We start from the raw sequence: 15834 nt of genomic DNA on the forward strand, positions 1-15834 counted from the left end.
CCTGTTCTACTCTACATCCTACTGAACAAGTCGGGGGAACCCTGTTCTACTCTACATCCTACTGAACAAGTCGGGGGAACCCTGTTCTACTCTACATCCTACTGAACAAGTCGGGGAACCCTGTTCTACTCTACATCCTACTGAACAAGTCGGGGGAACCCTGTTCTACTCTACATCCTACTGAACAAGTCAGGGGAACCCTGTTCTACTCTACATCCTACTGAACAAGTCAGGGGAACCCTGTTCTACTCTACATCCTACTGAACAAGTCAGGGGGAACCCTGTTCTACTCTACATCCTACTGAACAAGTCAGGGGAACCCTGTTCTACTCTACATCCTACTGAACAAGTCAGGGGAACCCTGTTCTACTCTACATCCTACTGAACAAGTCAGGGGAACCCTGTTCTACTCTACATCCTACTGAACAAGTCAGGGAACCCTGTTCTACTCTACATCCTACTGAACAAGTCGGGGAACCCTGTTCTACTCTACATCCTACTGAACAAGTCGGGGAACCCTGTTCTACTCTACATCCTACTGAACAAGTCGAGGGAACCCTGTTCTAATCTACATCCTACTGTAATATTAACCTGTTCTACTCTACATCCTACTGAACAAGTCGGGGGAACCCTGTTCTACTCTACATCCTACTGAACAAGTCGGGGAACCCTGTTCTACTCTACATCCTACTGAACAAGTCGGGGGGAACCCTGTTCTACTCTACATCCTACTGAACAAGTCGAGGGAACCCTGTTCTACTCTACATCCTACTGAACAAGTCGGGGGAACCCTGTTCTACTCTACATCCTACTGAACAAGTCGGGGGGAACCCTGTTCTACTCTACATCCTACTGAACAAGTCGGGGGAACCCTGTTCTACTCTACATCCTACTGAACAAGTCGGGGAACCCTGTTCTACTCTACATCCTACTGAACAAGTCGGGGGAACCCTGTTCTACTCTACATCCTACTGAACAAGTCGGGGAACCCTGTTCTACTCTACATCCTACTGAACAAGTCGGGGGAACCCTGTTCTACTCTACATCCTACTGAACAAGTCGGGGGAACCCTGTTCTACTCTACATCCTACTGAACAAGTCGGGGGAACCCTGTTCTACTCTACATCCTACTGAACAAGTCGGGGGAACCCTGTTCTACTCTACATCCTACTGAACAAGTCGGGGGAACCCTGTTCTACTCTACATCCTACTGAACAAGTCGGGGGAACCCTGTTCTACTCTACATCCTACTGAACAAGTCGGGGGAACCCTGTTCTACTCTACATCCTACTGAACAAGTCGGGGGAACCCTGTTCTACTCTACATCCTACTGAACAAGTCGGGGGAACCCTGTTCTACTCTACATCCTACTGAACAAGTCAGGGAACCCTGTTCTACTCTACATCCTACTGAACAAGTCAGGGGAACCCTGTTCTACTCTACATCGTACTGAACAAGTCAGGGGAACCCTGTTCTACTCTACATCCTACTGAACAAGTCAGGGGAACCCTGTTCTACTCTACATCCTACTGAACAAGTCAGGGGAACCCTGTTCTAATCTACATCCTACTGAACAAGTCGAGGGAACCCTGTTCTAATCTACATCCTACTGAACAAGTCAGGGAACCCTGTTCTACTCTACATCCTACTGAACAAGTCGGGGGAACCCTGTTCTACTCTACATCCTACTGAACAAGTCGGGGGAACCCTGTTCTACTCTACATCCTACTGAACAAGTCGAGGGAACCCTGTTCTACTCTACATCCTACTGAACAAGTCAGGGGAACCCTGTTCTACTCTACATCCTACTGAACAAGTCAGGGAACCCTGTTCTACTCTACATCCTACTGAACAAGTCGGGGGAACCCTGTTCTACTCTACATCCTACTGAACAAGTCGGGGGAACCCTGTTCTACTCTACATCCTACTGAACAAGTCGGGGGAACCCTGTTCTACTCTACATCCTACTGAACAAGTCGGAGGGAACCCTGTTCTACTCTACATCCTACTGAACAAGTCGGAGGGAACCCTGTTCTACTCTACATCCTACTGAACAAGTCGGGGGAACCCTGTTCTACTCTACATCCTACTGAACAAGTCGGGGGAACCCTGTTCTACTCTACATCCTACTGAACAAGTCGGGGGAACCCTGTTCTACTCTACATCCTACTGAACAAGTCGAGGGGAACCCTGTTCTACTCTACATCCTACTGAACAAGTCAGGGGAACCCTGTTCTACTCTACATCCTACTGAACAAGTCGGGGGAACCCTGTTCTACTCTACATCCTACTGAACAAGTCAGGGGGAACCCTGTTCTACTCTACATCCTACTGAACAAGTCCGGGAACCCTGTTCTACTCTACATCCTACTGAACAAGTCGGGGGAACCCTGTTCTACTCTACATCCTACTGAACAAGTCGAGGGAACCCTGTTCTACTCTACATCCTACTGAACAAGTCAGGGGAACCCTGTTCTACTCTACATCCTACTGAACAAGTCAGGGAACCCTGTTCTACTCTACATCCTACTGAAAAAGTCGGGGGAACCCTGTTCTACTCTACATCCTACTGAACAAGTCAGGGAACCCTGTTCTACTCTACATCCTACTGAACAAGTCAGGGAACCCTGTTCTACTCTACATCCTACTGAACAAGTCGGGGAACCCTGTTCTACTCTACATCCTACTGAACAAGTCAGGGAACCCTGTTCTACTCTACATCCTACTGAACAAGTCGGGGGAACCCTGTTCTACTCTACATCCTACTGAACAAGTCGGGGGAACCCTGTTCTACTCTACATCCTACTGAACAAGTCGGGGGAACCCTGTTCTACTCTAGATCCTACTGAACAAGTCAGGGAACCCTGTTCTACTCTACATCCTACTGAACAAGTCAGGGAACCCTGTTCTACTCTACATCCTACTGAACAAGTCAGGGAACCCTGTTCTACTCTACATCCTACTGAACAAGTCGGGGGAACCCTGTTCTACTCTACATCCTACTGAACAAGTCGGGGGAACCCTGTTCTACTCTACATCCTACTGAACAAGTCAGGGGAACCCTGTTCTACTCTACATCCTACTGAACAAGTCAGGGAACCCTGTTCTACTCTACATCCTACTGAACAAGTCAGGGAACCCTGTTCTACTCTACATCCTACTGAACAAGTCAGGGGAACCCTGTTCTACTCTACATCCTACTGAACAAGTCAGGGAACCCTGTTCTACTCTACATCCTACTGAACAAGTCGGGGGAACCCTGTTCTACTCTACATCCTACTGAACAAGTCAGGGAACCCTGTTCTACTCTACATCCTACTGAACAAGTCAGGGGAACCCTGTTCTACTCTACATCCTACTGAACAAGTCAGGGAACCCTGTTCTACTCTACATCCTACTGAACAAGTCAGGGAACCCTGTTCTACTCTACATCCTACTGAACAAGTCAGGGAACCCTGTTCTACTCTACATCCTACTGAACAAGTCGGGGGAACCCTGTTCTACTCTACATCCTACTGAACAAGTCAGGGAACCCTGTTCTACTCTACATCCTACTGAACAAGTCAGGGAACCCTGTTCTACTCTACATCCTACTGAACAAGTCGGGGGAACCCTGTTCTACTCTACATCCTACTGAACAAGTCAGGGAACCCTGTTCTACTCTACATCCTACTGAACAAGTCGGGGAACCCTGTTCTACTCTACATCCTACTGAACAAGTCGAGGGAACCCTGTTCTAATCTACATCCTGTAATATTACGTTCTACTCTACATCCTACTGAACAAGTCGGGGGAACCCTGTTCTACTCTACATCCTACTGAACAAGTCGGGGGAACCCTGTTCTACTCTACATCCTACTGAACAAGTCGGGGGGAACCCTGTTCTACTCTACATCCTACTGAACAAGTCGAGGGAACCCTGTTCTACTCTACATCCTACTGAACAAGTCGGGGGGAACCCTGTTCTACTCTACATCCTACTGAACAAGTCGGGGGGAACCCTGTTCTACTCTACATCCTACTGAACAAGTCGGGGGAACCCTGTTCTACTCTACATCCTACTGAACAAGTCGGGGAACCCTGTTCTACTCTACATCCTACTGAACAAGTCGGGGGAACCCTGTTCTACTCTACATCCTACTGAACAAGTCGAGGGAACCCTGTTCTACTCTACATCCTACTGAACAAGTCGGGGGGAACCCTGTTCTACTCTACATCCTACTGAACAAGTCGGGGGGAACCCTGTTCTACTCTACATCCTACTGAACAAGTCGGGGGAACCCTGTTCTACTCTACATCCTACTGAACAAGTCGGGGGAACCCTGTTCTACTCTACATCCTACTGAACAAGTCGGGGGAACCCTGTTCTACTCTACATCCTACTGAACAAGTCGGGGGAACCCTGTTCTACTCTACATCCTACTGAACAAGTCGGGGGAACCCTGTTCTACTCTACATCCTACATCCTACTGAACAAGTCGGGGGAACCCTGTTCTACTCTACATCCTACTGAACAAGTCGGGGGAACCCTGTTCTACTCTACATCCTACTGAACAAGTCAGGGAACCCTGTTCTACTCTACATCCTACTGAACAAGTCAGGGGAACCCTGTTCTACTCTACATCCTACTGAACAAGTCAGGGGAACCCTGTTCTACTCTACATCCTACTGAACAAGTCAGGGAACCCTGTTCTACTCTACATCCTACTGAACAAGTCGGGGAACCCTGTTCTACTCTACATCCTACTGAACAAGTCGGGGGAACCCTGTTCTACTCTACATCCTACTGAACAAGTCGAGGGAACCCTGTTCTAATCTACATCCTGTAATATTACGTTCTACTCTACATCCTACTGAACAAGTCGGGGGAACCCTGTTCTACTCTACATCCTACTGAACAAGTCGGGGGAACCCTGTTCTACTCTACATCCTACTGAACAAGTCGGGGGGAACCCTGTTCTACTCTACATCCTACTGAACAAGTCGAGGGAACCCTGTTCTACTCTACATCCTACTGAACAAGTCGGGGGGAACCCTGTTCTACTCTACATCCTACTGAACAAGTCGGGGGGAACCCTGTTCTACTCTACATCCTACTGAACAAGTCGGGGGAACCCTGTTCTACTCTACATCCTACTGAACAAGTCGGGGAACCCTGTTCTACTCTACATCCTACTGAACAAGTCGGGGGAACCCTGTTCTACTCTACATCCTACTGAACAAGTCGAGGGAACCCTGTTCTACTCTACATCCTACTGAACAAGTCGGGGGGAACCCTGTTCTACTCTACATCCTACTGAACAAGTCGGGGGAACCCTGTTCTACTCTACATCCTACTGAACAAGTCGGGGGAACCCTGTTCTACTCTACATCCTACTGAACAAGTCGGGGGAACCCTGTTCTACTCTACATCCTACTGAACAAGTCGGGGGAACCCTGTTCTACTCTACATCCTACTGAACAAGTCGGGGGAACCCTGTTCTACTCTACATCCTACTGAACAAGTCGGGGGAACCCTGTTCTACTCTACATCCTACTGAACAAGTCGGGGGAACCCTGTTCTACTCTACATCCTACTGAACAAGTCGGGGAACCCTGTTCTACTCTACATCCTACTGAACAAGTCGGGGGAACCCTGTTCTACTCTACATCCTACTGAACAAGTCGGGGAACCCTGTTCTACTCTACATCCTACTGAACAAGTCAGGGAACCCTGTTCTACTCTACATCCTACTGAACAAGTCAGGGGAACCCTGTTCTACTCTACATCCTACTGAACAAGTCAGGGGAACCCTGTTCTACTCTACATCCTACTGAACAAGTCAGGGGAACCCTGTTCTACTCTACATCCTACTGAACAAGTCAGGGGAACCCTGTTCTAATCTACATCCTACTGAACAAGTCGAGGGAACCCTGTTCTAATCTACATCCTACTGAACAAGTCAGGGAACCCTGTTCTACTCTACATCCTACTGAACAAGTCGGGGGAACCCTGTTCTACTCTACATCCTACTGAACAAGTCGGGGGAACCCTGTTCTACTCTACATCCTACTGAACAAGTCGAGGGAACCCTGTTCTACTCTACATCCTACTGAACAAGTCAGGGGAACCCTGTTCTACTCTACATCCTACTGAACAAGTCAGGGAACCCTGTTCTACTCTACATCCTACTGAACAAGTCGGGGGAACCCTGTTCTACTCTACATCCTACTGAACAAGTCGGGGGAACCCTGTTCTACTCTACATCCTACTGAACAAGTCGGGGGAACCCTGTTCTACTCTACATCCTACTGAACAAGTCAGGGAACCCTGTTCTACTCTACATCCTACTGAACAAGTCGGGGGGAACCCTGTTCTACTCTACATCCTACTGAACAAGTCGGGGGGAACCCTGTTCTACTCTACATCCTACTGAACAAGTCGGGGGGAACCCTGTTCTACTCTACATCCTACTGAACAAGTCGGGGGGAACCCTGTTCTACTCTACATCCTACTGAACAAGTCGGGGGAACCCTGTTCTACTCTACATCCTACTGAACAAGTCGGGGGGAACCCTGTTCTACTCTACATCCTACTGAACAAGTCAGGGGAACCCTGTTCTACTCTACATCCTACTGAACAAGTCAGGGGAACCCTGTTCTACTCTACATCCTACTGAACAAGTCGGGGGAACCCTGTTCTACTCTACATCCTACTGAACAAGTCGGGGGAACCCTGTTCTACTCTACATCCTACTGAACAAGTCGGGGGAACCCTGTTCTACTCTACATCCTACTGAACAAGTCGGGGGAACCCTGTTCTACTCTACATCCTACTGAACAAGTCAGGGGGAACCCTGTTCTACTCTACATCCTACTGAACAAGTCGGGGGAACCCTGTTCTACTCTACATCCTACTGAACAAGTCGGGGGAACCCTGTTCTACTCTACATCCTACTGAACAAGTCAGGGAACCCTGTTCTACTCTACATCCTACTGAACAAGTCAGGGGGAACCCTGTTCTACTCTACATCCTGTAAGATTACATCCTACTGAAAAGGCCATAGATGCAGAGGGGAGGTACACACACACAGTACAGAGGTGGAGTTTATCAGGCTGTACCTGTAGGTGTGCTGAGGTGGAGTTTGTCAGGCTGTACTGTACCTGTAGGTGTGCTGAGGTGGAGTTTGTCAGGCTGTACTGTACCTGAAGGTGTGCTGAGGTGGAGTTTGTCAGGCTGTACCTGTAGGTGTGCTGAGGTGGAGTTTGTCAGGCTGTACCTGTAGGTGTGCTGAGGTGGAGTTTGTCAGGCTGTACTGTACCTGTAGGTGTGCTGAGGTGGAGTTCATCTGTTCCTGCCACTGTTTCCACTGTAACTCATAGTCCTGTAGCTGGTCTTTATGTGGGTAGGACTGGAACTGCTCTTGCCACTGGCTGAAGGTGCGGCCCCAGTCTGCAAACACCGGGCCAAACTGCTGCTGCTGCGTCTCATAGTGACTCAGCTGCATGGCCCTAGACATTGTCTACACAAAGGGGGGGGGGGTTGAGAAAAACTGTTGTCCAAACAATGTGGAAATTTGCCTTGGGCATAGGCCATCTATTCAGAGAATAGAATCGGCTTATTTAATTGTCCATCTTTCGAAGGAAATTAGAATTTTGCTTTCATAATAACCCCTGACAGCAAACAGACAACACACATTTCGTGAGGAGCCTGCTGGGTGGGATAACATGCTCTACAATCACGCAAACTGTATTTTATCCATGCAAGATGCTGCGCAAATAAAGTTAATTACTATAATAATGAAAAGGACTGAAATAGGCACAGAACTGATCACAACTTCAGCTATATTCTAAAAAAATATATATATATTAAAAAAGAGGGGAAGAATCTTGAATCATGAACATTTTCAGTGTGCAAAAAAATACATTAAAAAAAAAAAAGTCTCAAAACAAATGTCATAGAGATACCTCTAGCTGTGCAGGTTGTTGGATACACTGCTGGTACTGGTTGAGGATGGCCTGTAGCTGAGCATGGTGCTGCATCAGGGCTTGGTACTGGTAGCCCGCTCTCTGCTGCTGGGCCTGCTGCCACTGGGCCGCTGCACTCTGGAGCTGCTGTAGGCGGGCCACCTCTACTGGGTCCTGGTTTGTGGGGGCAGGCTGCAGGAGGAGGAGGAGGAGAGGATACTAGATTTGTATAGCCCTTTTCATTACAGCAGGAATCTCAAAGACACTCTTAAATAAAATAAAAAAACATTTGAGTTAGCCTATTGGCTAAGTTCTTAGGCTGGAAGATATTCCACAGAGGCACGTCTTCAACAGGTTACATCTTTCTGTTTCCACACTGCACTTCAAGGACAGAGGTGAAAGTTCACACAATATATTAATTTACTTGTCTTCCCCACCCCCCCAATGACATTGTGAAACCGATACGTGAATATGTTACAGCACATCATCGGAGTACGTTCTGACGATATTGCAAAGGAATGTTTGAAAACTTCTCATTCTCATGAGATCCTGTACATTTTGAGCTATGTCTACGATAGACCAAGATGCTCACCTACAATACTAATCACAGTCTATCTCAGACATGTGAAACAGTCAGGTTTCTCCTTACCTTTTCGTCATCAGGTGGAGGTGGTGGTGGGGGCTCCTCTTTTGGTGGTGGTGGTGGAGGGGCGTTCTTGGGTGGTTCCGATGGAGGGGGAGGGGCGACTGCAGCCGAGTGGGGCTGGGGTTTGGGAGGTGGGGGCGTTGAGCCATCACCCTGGCCTTGGTTGGTCTTCTCTGCTTTCAGCCTCTGCAAGTTCTGGAGATGCTGCTTGTACCAGTACTGCTGCTGGATGACAACAACAACAACAAAACATCATATCAACATGACAATATCAGACACGCTGGTTAGCACGGTGTTCTAGCGACACAGCGCTTCTCTGAGACGTGATGACAACTTGTGCAGGTAGACGAGGTCTCATCACAACACTATGAGAAACTAGCTTGGCCCCAGATAGATCTTTATGCTGTTCCGTCAACTCCTACGGTCATTGACCTAGGGCCGTCCCCGACAACAACAAAAAATCTTAGTCGACCAATCGATCGTCTGTTCTTTCGACCAATCGATTGGTCGAAAATGTTAAAACGTGTATTTTTCCATCTATAGACACATCCGGTGTGTTTTAATCAAATTAACTACATCCACTGAGCCTGACTGATGCTTTAAGTGCACGGTTTGATTAAATAATTAAGACACACAAATGCCTAGAGGGAGTCCGACCAGCAATTGTTTGGATTGTGCCCGGCCGGCCTCAGACTATCTGCGCCGTGTAAATGTATTATTATTTTTTAAAGACAGCGAGTGACTGTGTGAGTAGCACCCGTTGTCTCTCTCTCTCCTCCCTGCTGCAGCGACCACCACAGAATATCAAAGTGTTTATCACGCTGTCCGTGTTGCTGAAGCTGCAACATAATTGCAGACGTTTCTGACTGAAAAGTTCTGTTACTTGAAATCTCTCGTTTGTTTAGGGAAAAATATTCCCTATTCCCTCAAGCCGTGCTCTCTTTACGTGACACGTGTACTATTACTAGGGAACGCTGGTGATGTAATTATTGCTCCAGAATGTCCGTTATTCCAGAAGACGATTTTAGTTTCCCAAACTGCCCCCATGTTATTCTTCTTTTATTTTCAATAAATTGACAGTTATGAAGGAAGCCTGGATGATTTTATTCTAGGTGTGAAGATACAGTTTTTCAACATGTCAAGGTGATGTGCCCACACTGATAACTCCAGCTTGGTTCCCAAGTTTCTAAAACATACCAAACCATCGTTCCTGTAGTGTCTCCATAATATTTGAATTGAGGAAGTGTGAATCATTAGGATATTTTAGCGATCCGCAGTACGTCCTAAATATCCCCCAGCCTTCAGATGTGAGCTAAACAGTGCAATTGCACTCGAGATGCATTTTAAGCCTACGGATGACAAAGTTAAGGTATAATTTCCAAACCTTTAGGTCAGTTGTATGCTGCTGCTTTGCGATCTATTAACAGCAAGGGTTGCATTAAATAGGCTCAATGTTGTTTTTTTTACTGATGCATTTGGTAATATTCAGTTCATACACACAAAACATATGAACAAAAGCATCCACTGAAAGTTTATAGGCTGCATGTAGTCCATTCATATATATAGTTTATGCGCCGCACTTTGTTCAATTTATCCAATCAGTTATTGTTTTCTTGTGCAAACCCGCAAGCAACAGCTGTCAAACGGAGACATTTCTCTCAAAAACACAGGGATGTCGATTCACACAGGACTAGTATTATCAGAGGACTTTTGGAGTTCGCCGCCCCCCCCAAAAAAATAGTAGGTTATTCTGTCTGAAATTGTTACTCTCCTGCCATGTAAAAAATACTGACAAGGCAGATTCGGATGTGACTAATTGTGGAAAATACTGGAGATCAAGAAAAAGAAGGTAAGGTGTGTGCTGTGTGTATATTATGTGTGCCAAACAGGTGCTGTATAGATTACACTATAATTGTTCTGACCGTTTGGAACAATGTAAACACTAAATAAATTATAAGCGTACCAGAGTCTGTTGTAACGTTTTTTTTTGTTTTGTTAAGCCTTTATTACAGCAAAGAATACAAACAATCGTATTCATTTGTGAATGCAATTTCTAAAATGGAACGATTTATTTATTGTTTAAGCTAATTATTCAAGGCTCGCTTTATTTTATTTTAAAACTAAAATGCTTGATTGCATTTCAAATCATGAATGACTCGTATGCTGTGCGATGACATGAACAAATGAATGATTGATTGTTACAGTAGCCTAAATAAGAATTGAAATATAGTCAGTTACGGTACTAAGACTAAACAGGATGTGCTCTCAGGCCTACAGCTCAATGGTGGTTATACAAGGCTACTATACGAAGCCTACTAATGATATTAGTTATTATAATAATAATAATAATAATAATAACAATAATAATAAGTAATAATAACAACAAGGAGATCAAGGAAAAGGAGCGTTATAATAAATAATCAACATGAGTGAAATCAACACTAAATAAATTATAAATAATTTAGTTGTGTATATTACATTTGAATGACGATGACTTGGAATGAAATAATCTCATCTCTATAGAGCTGCTGCCTGACAAAAATCACTATTTAGTAGTTCTTCAAAGTAAATAAGGCATACTTTTATGACTGCTGAATGCAAACGATCACTGATCATGTATTTTCAGGTAGAGATACCTAGCAAAGCAACAGCTGCTTTCTATATCCCCTCAAGATCCCCACAGACCGGACAAGTATATGTGCAATGGATCATGGTTATTGTAGGTAATTAGCAAGTTTTATGCACTAAACTATGTAAAACATTGTCTTGTTGGAAACTACAACTCCCTGCTACGTCGCACAGTTCAGGCTGGGGATCATTATTGGGCTCACAGATAAAACCCTAAATAAACGGAATTAAAATAATTGTAACCGAAGTTGGTCGATTAGTTGTTTTAAAACCGAAAAATAACCGACATTTTGGTTAATTGCTCAGCACTAATGGAGACGTAACATGCCCAGTTTAAAGGCCGACCGGGGTATAGCAGGTTGCCATTAGCAACTACATTTTACAACTTATTTTGTGTGCAATTTTACAATAATCGGTTCAAGGACATACATCTAGTGTATTATAAACAAGTATTGGTAACATGATTGTCTTCGAAATTGGTATTATTATTACTATACATGTTTCTTTTCTTTTTTAAACGACCACGAAGATCGCCATTTTTCTATTCAATTATAATGGGGATCCTGTTTTCTGTTAACAATGCCTGCAGTACCGCGGTCGCCCTTGAACTCCCGTGGCTTCAATGAGAGGGGGCAGTCGTTCTCCCTGATCCGAGTTTCCATGTCGGAAATTTGAGTCTTTTGGGGCCAAAGATTCTTTCTTGTTTACCTCTTTAGTCGCTGGTGTACCATTGTTCTGAGTGGGTACCTGTGGGTTCGCCTCTGATGGGAGTGGGTCCTCCTCTGATGGGGGAAGCTGGGTCTCTTTGGGCTGCGGTGGCAGCAGCGGCGGCTGAAGTTGTGGGCTGGGCGCCCCGGCTTCCATGGACTGATACTCATCTTGATAAGTGGAAGGGCCTTGCATGGACTGATACTCATCTTGGTATGGGGAAGGGGCACTGGCCCCCGTTGAACCATACCCATATCCCGAGTTGCCTTGCCACGACTCCGCCGTAGGACCACCGCCGCCATAGGGGTTTTCATTTACGTTCCTGTCGTGGTGCAGCACAGATTGGAGCTGTTTTTGATGGAGCTGTTGCAGCTGCTGCATCTGCTGGAGATGCTGCTCCCGCAGGCTGTTGAACGTTGACCCGGGTGCAGCTGCGGGTGTAGCAGCAGCATAGCTCCCGAATCCTCCCCCGAAGCCTTCGCCTTGAGGAGACTGACCCCTCGGCGCACCGAAGTGCTGCTGCGAAGGTGGTTGATGGCCGCCACCACCACCACCATAGTTACTACCCCAAGAGGGATACATGCTTTGGAAGCAGCGAGCAATGTGTAGGCCTTTGTCCTCACATAAAGCTGGTGCAGTTAAAAATACAAATTTAAAGCTACGTTATCCTCGATAGAGGTACGTTACCACGCGTGTTATCCGTAAACAAACGTTGATTATTGATGTCGTTTGATGTATCAATAAATACTAACAAATGAAATAAAATGCGTTGTTCGTGTGGGTTTTCGGGTTCCGTATCATTTAGCTACAAAGCTAGCTGGTTGTGGAGGGAAACGTAAACGCTGATTGGTTGGCATGTAAGTCTTATACACATCATTTCCGGTTCGCCCAAATTGTTATTTTTCCATTCCACAAGAGGGTGACATTTCTTTATAAATATACAAGCCTCATACGCCACAGCCAGATTTCAGTAGTCCAACCAAGGATTGTCTATTATATTGACAAGATAGTCAAGTGACCGCACTAACAATGGAAATATGTCCTCAAAGATGGAAGGCGAGATCAGATGGGACCATTCTAGCCAATGAGAGGGCAGATAACAGTGAACAACACGCCGTAGAGATAGGCAGGGGACTCATCTTTGTATCTGTGCCGTTATAGCGTCTAGACGTTATAGCGTCTAAAATACAATTTTATTTGTCACCTTGAAATGCTTACTTACGAGCCCGTTCCCAACAATGCAGAGTTAAAAAGTAAGAAACATTTGCAAAACAAAAATAAATAAATAAAAGACAGCACCATTGTGACAATATCCATTTTAAAGCTTCAGTTATCGTCTTCATTGGCTGATTGCGCAAAACTCATAGGAATCCCTATCCAGTTGACTACTTTAAAATGGTGGAAATCCTCTGGCAATATCCATATCCACGATGAGTCCTCAATCTATGACAACAGGCACATCTATGCCTCCTCCCCCGACCGTAAATTGGAGAATTTTGTATTTTGCCAAACACCTGAAACCTATTTTCCTGCAATCTAGAGCCATAATCATTTGCCTAATTCTATGTAAAATAAATAAATAATTAATAACATGTTTCTTTTTCTGCATATCTAAGTATACATCTTGAGCTGTCTGTGTCCTCCTAACTGGTGTTTTTTTTTTTTTTAAGACACTAAATATGCTTCACTGCGTCTCTGCTAAAATCTGGGTAAAACCAACTTCATAAAATTGCTAAGTGGCTATTAGAATTACAGAGAAACGGCACGGCACGGCCACAGACTTTCACCCTACCCTTCACCCAGTGTTACTGTTTTGCCCTCAGTTAGAATTAGCTCCACCAGTAAATCTGTATTAATTGTAAGCAGAACCACTTAAAAAGAATCGTTAAAGAGGATTAATCAACTCCCGCCCCGTTTAATGTCTCACGTTAATGAGTTTGTCAGCAGTGTTTTAATATCTCCTAATGACCTCGTATTTTAGTGATGACATTAAAAGGGTGTTGGAGAAGAAATGGCCCATTCAGGATCCAAAGAAGCCCCCCCAATGACACCCTATTCCCCTATATAGTGCACTACTTTTGACCAGCCCTGTGGGGGACTATTCCCCTATATAGTGCACTACTTTTGACCAGCCCTGTACGGGACAATGCACAATAGAAGGACTAGGGTTATATTTGGGATGCAGCCCCTACTCTCTAGACGGGACGACCTTCCCGACGCAAGGACACGGTCACACTACGAGCTCTGGCCTTCAGGGAGAGATGCAGATACTTTATCAGGGGATGGGAGAGGAGGGTGGAGGAGTCCCTATAGAGGAGCTCTGCGCTCTCTCCTTTATAAAGCATGACTGGCACAATGTGACACAGCAGCCTGGACTCAGAGCCATACAAAAAACATACTTTATGTATTTCTGAGCGCCTCCAAGACTTATGATACTTACTGGTCTAGTTACTTGAGACAGAAATAAAGTAGGGAGGTTGGTCGGGGAGGATTGTTGGGCGTAATCCGCGATAGTCTAGCAATACAAAGGTTGCGTGTTCGAGTCACGTCAGGGACAACTTTAGAATTTTAGCTAACCCTTATTCTGAACTTAACCCAATTCACCTATCCTGCTACGTAAATTCACCTATCCTACTACGTAAATTCACCTAACCTGCTACGTAAATTCACCTAACTTGCTATGTAAATTCACCTATCCCGCTACGTAAATTCACCTATCCTGCTACGTAAATTCACATAACCTGCTACGTAAATTCACATAACCTTTCTGGTCAGTTACTCTAACCTTTGTCGTTAGTTCCCCTAACCACCAACCTTAATTATCCCCAAGCAACCTGGTCTCAGATGAAAACTTGCAATACTATACATCCTCCAAGTCTAATAAGTTACATCATGGAATTCGTATGATTTTGTACAACCAGGTAATACATATTATACACCATCTATGTCGCATGATATTGTATGACCGCTAACCTAACGTAACCTAAGGTTAGGTTCACAGGTTTACGTACAGAGTAATACGAATTGCCCTGAGACCAAGTTGGATACAGTTCTGTTTAGATTACAACAATACACTGTGTAGGGAATAGCATAGGGAGACCAGGGAATAGTGTAGGGAGGCCAGGGAATAGCATAGGGAGGCCAGGGAATAGCAGAGGGAGGACCAGGGAATAGTGTAGGGAGGCCAGGGAATAGCATAGGGAGGCCAGGGAATAGCATAGGGAGGCCAGGGAATAGCGTAGGGAGGCCAGGGAATAGCATAGGGAGGCCAGGGAATAGCGTAGGGAGGCCAGTGAATAGTGTAGGGAGGACCAGGAAATAGTAGGGAGGCCAGGGAATAGCGTAGGGAGGCCAGGGAATAGCATAGGGAGGCCAGGGAATAGCATAGGGAGGCCAGGGAATAGCATAGGGAGGACCAGGGAATAGTGTAGGGAGGCCAGGGAATAGCGTAGGGAGGCCAGGGAATAGTGTAGGGAGGCCAGGGAATAGCGTAGGGAGGCCAGGGAATAGTGTAGGGAGGCCAGGGCATAGCGTAGGGAGGCCAGGGAATAGCGTAGGGAGGCCAGGGAATAGCGTAGGGAGACCAGGGAATAGTGTAGGGAGGCCAGGGAATAGTATAGGGAGGACCAGGGAATAGCATAGGGAGGCCAGGGAATAGTGTAGGGAGGACCAGGGAATAGTGTAGGGAGGCCAGGGAATAGTGTAGGGAGGACCAGGGAATAGCAGAGGGAGGCCAGGGAATAGCAGAGGGAGGACCAGGGAATAGCAGAGGGAGGACCAGGGAATAGCACAGGGAGAACCAGGGAATAGCACAGGGAGGACCAGGGAATAGCATAATGCATAATGCATCTTAGTTCAGCATTGTATAGAACAGCAGGATATGCCTTTACTGCTCAGGACAGTAG

At 45.8% G+C, this 15834-nt stretch overlaps 1 protein-coding gene across 1 annotated transcript in view; it reads right to left on the reverse strand.

Annotated features, from left to right (window-relative positions):
- LOC120036269 (YLP motif-containing protein 1-like) overlaps window positions 1-12720 on the reverse strand; it is a 73698-nt gene extending 60978 nt beyond the window's left edge. The window contains exons 1-4 of the mRNA XM_038982745.1: window positions 11969-12720; window positions 8597-8818; window positions 7948-8139; window positions 7302-7502 (exon numbers count right to left, since the gene is read on the reverse strand). Of these exons, the coding sequence (XP_038838673.1) occupies window positions 7302-7502; window positions 7948-8139; window positions 8597-8818; window positions 11969-12511 (1158 nt within the window). The 5' untranslated portion in view covers window positions 12512-12720. The remainder of the gene's footprint in view (window positions 1-7301; window positions 7503-7947; window positions 8140-8596; window positions 8819-11968) is intronic.
- Between the last annotated feature and the right edge of the window lie 3114 nt (window positions 12721-15834).

The sequence above is a fragment of the Salvelinus namaycush genome, unplaced genomic scaffold (genome assembly GCF_016432855.1).
Source record: "Salvelinus namaycush isolate Seneca unplaced genomic scaffold, SaNama_1.0 Scaffold128, whole genome shotgun sequence".
Lineage (NCBI taxonomy): Eukaryota > Metazoa > Chordata > Actinopteri > Salmoniformes > Salmonidae > Salvelinus > Salvelinus namaycush.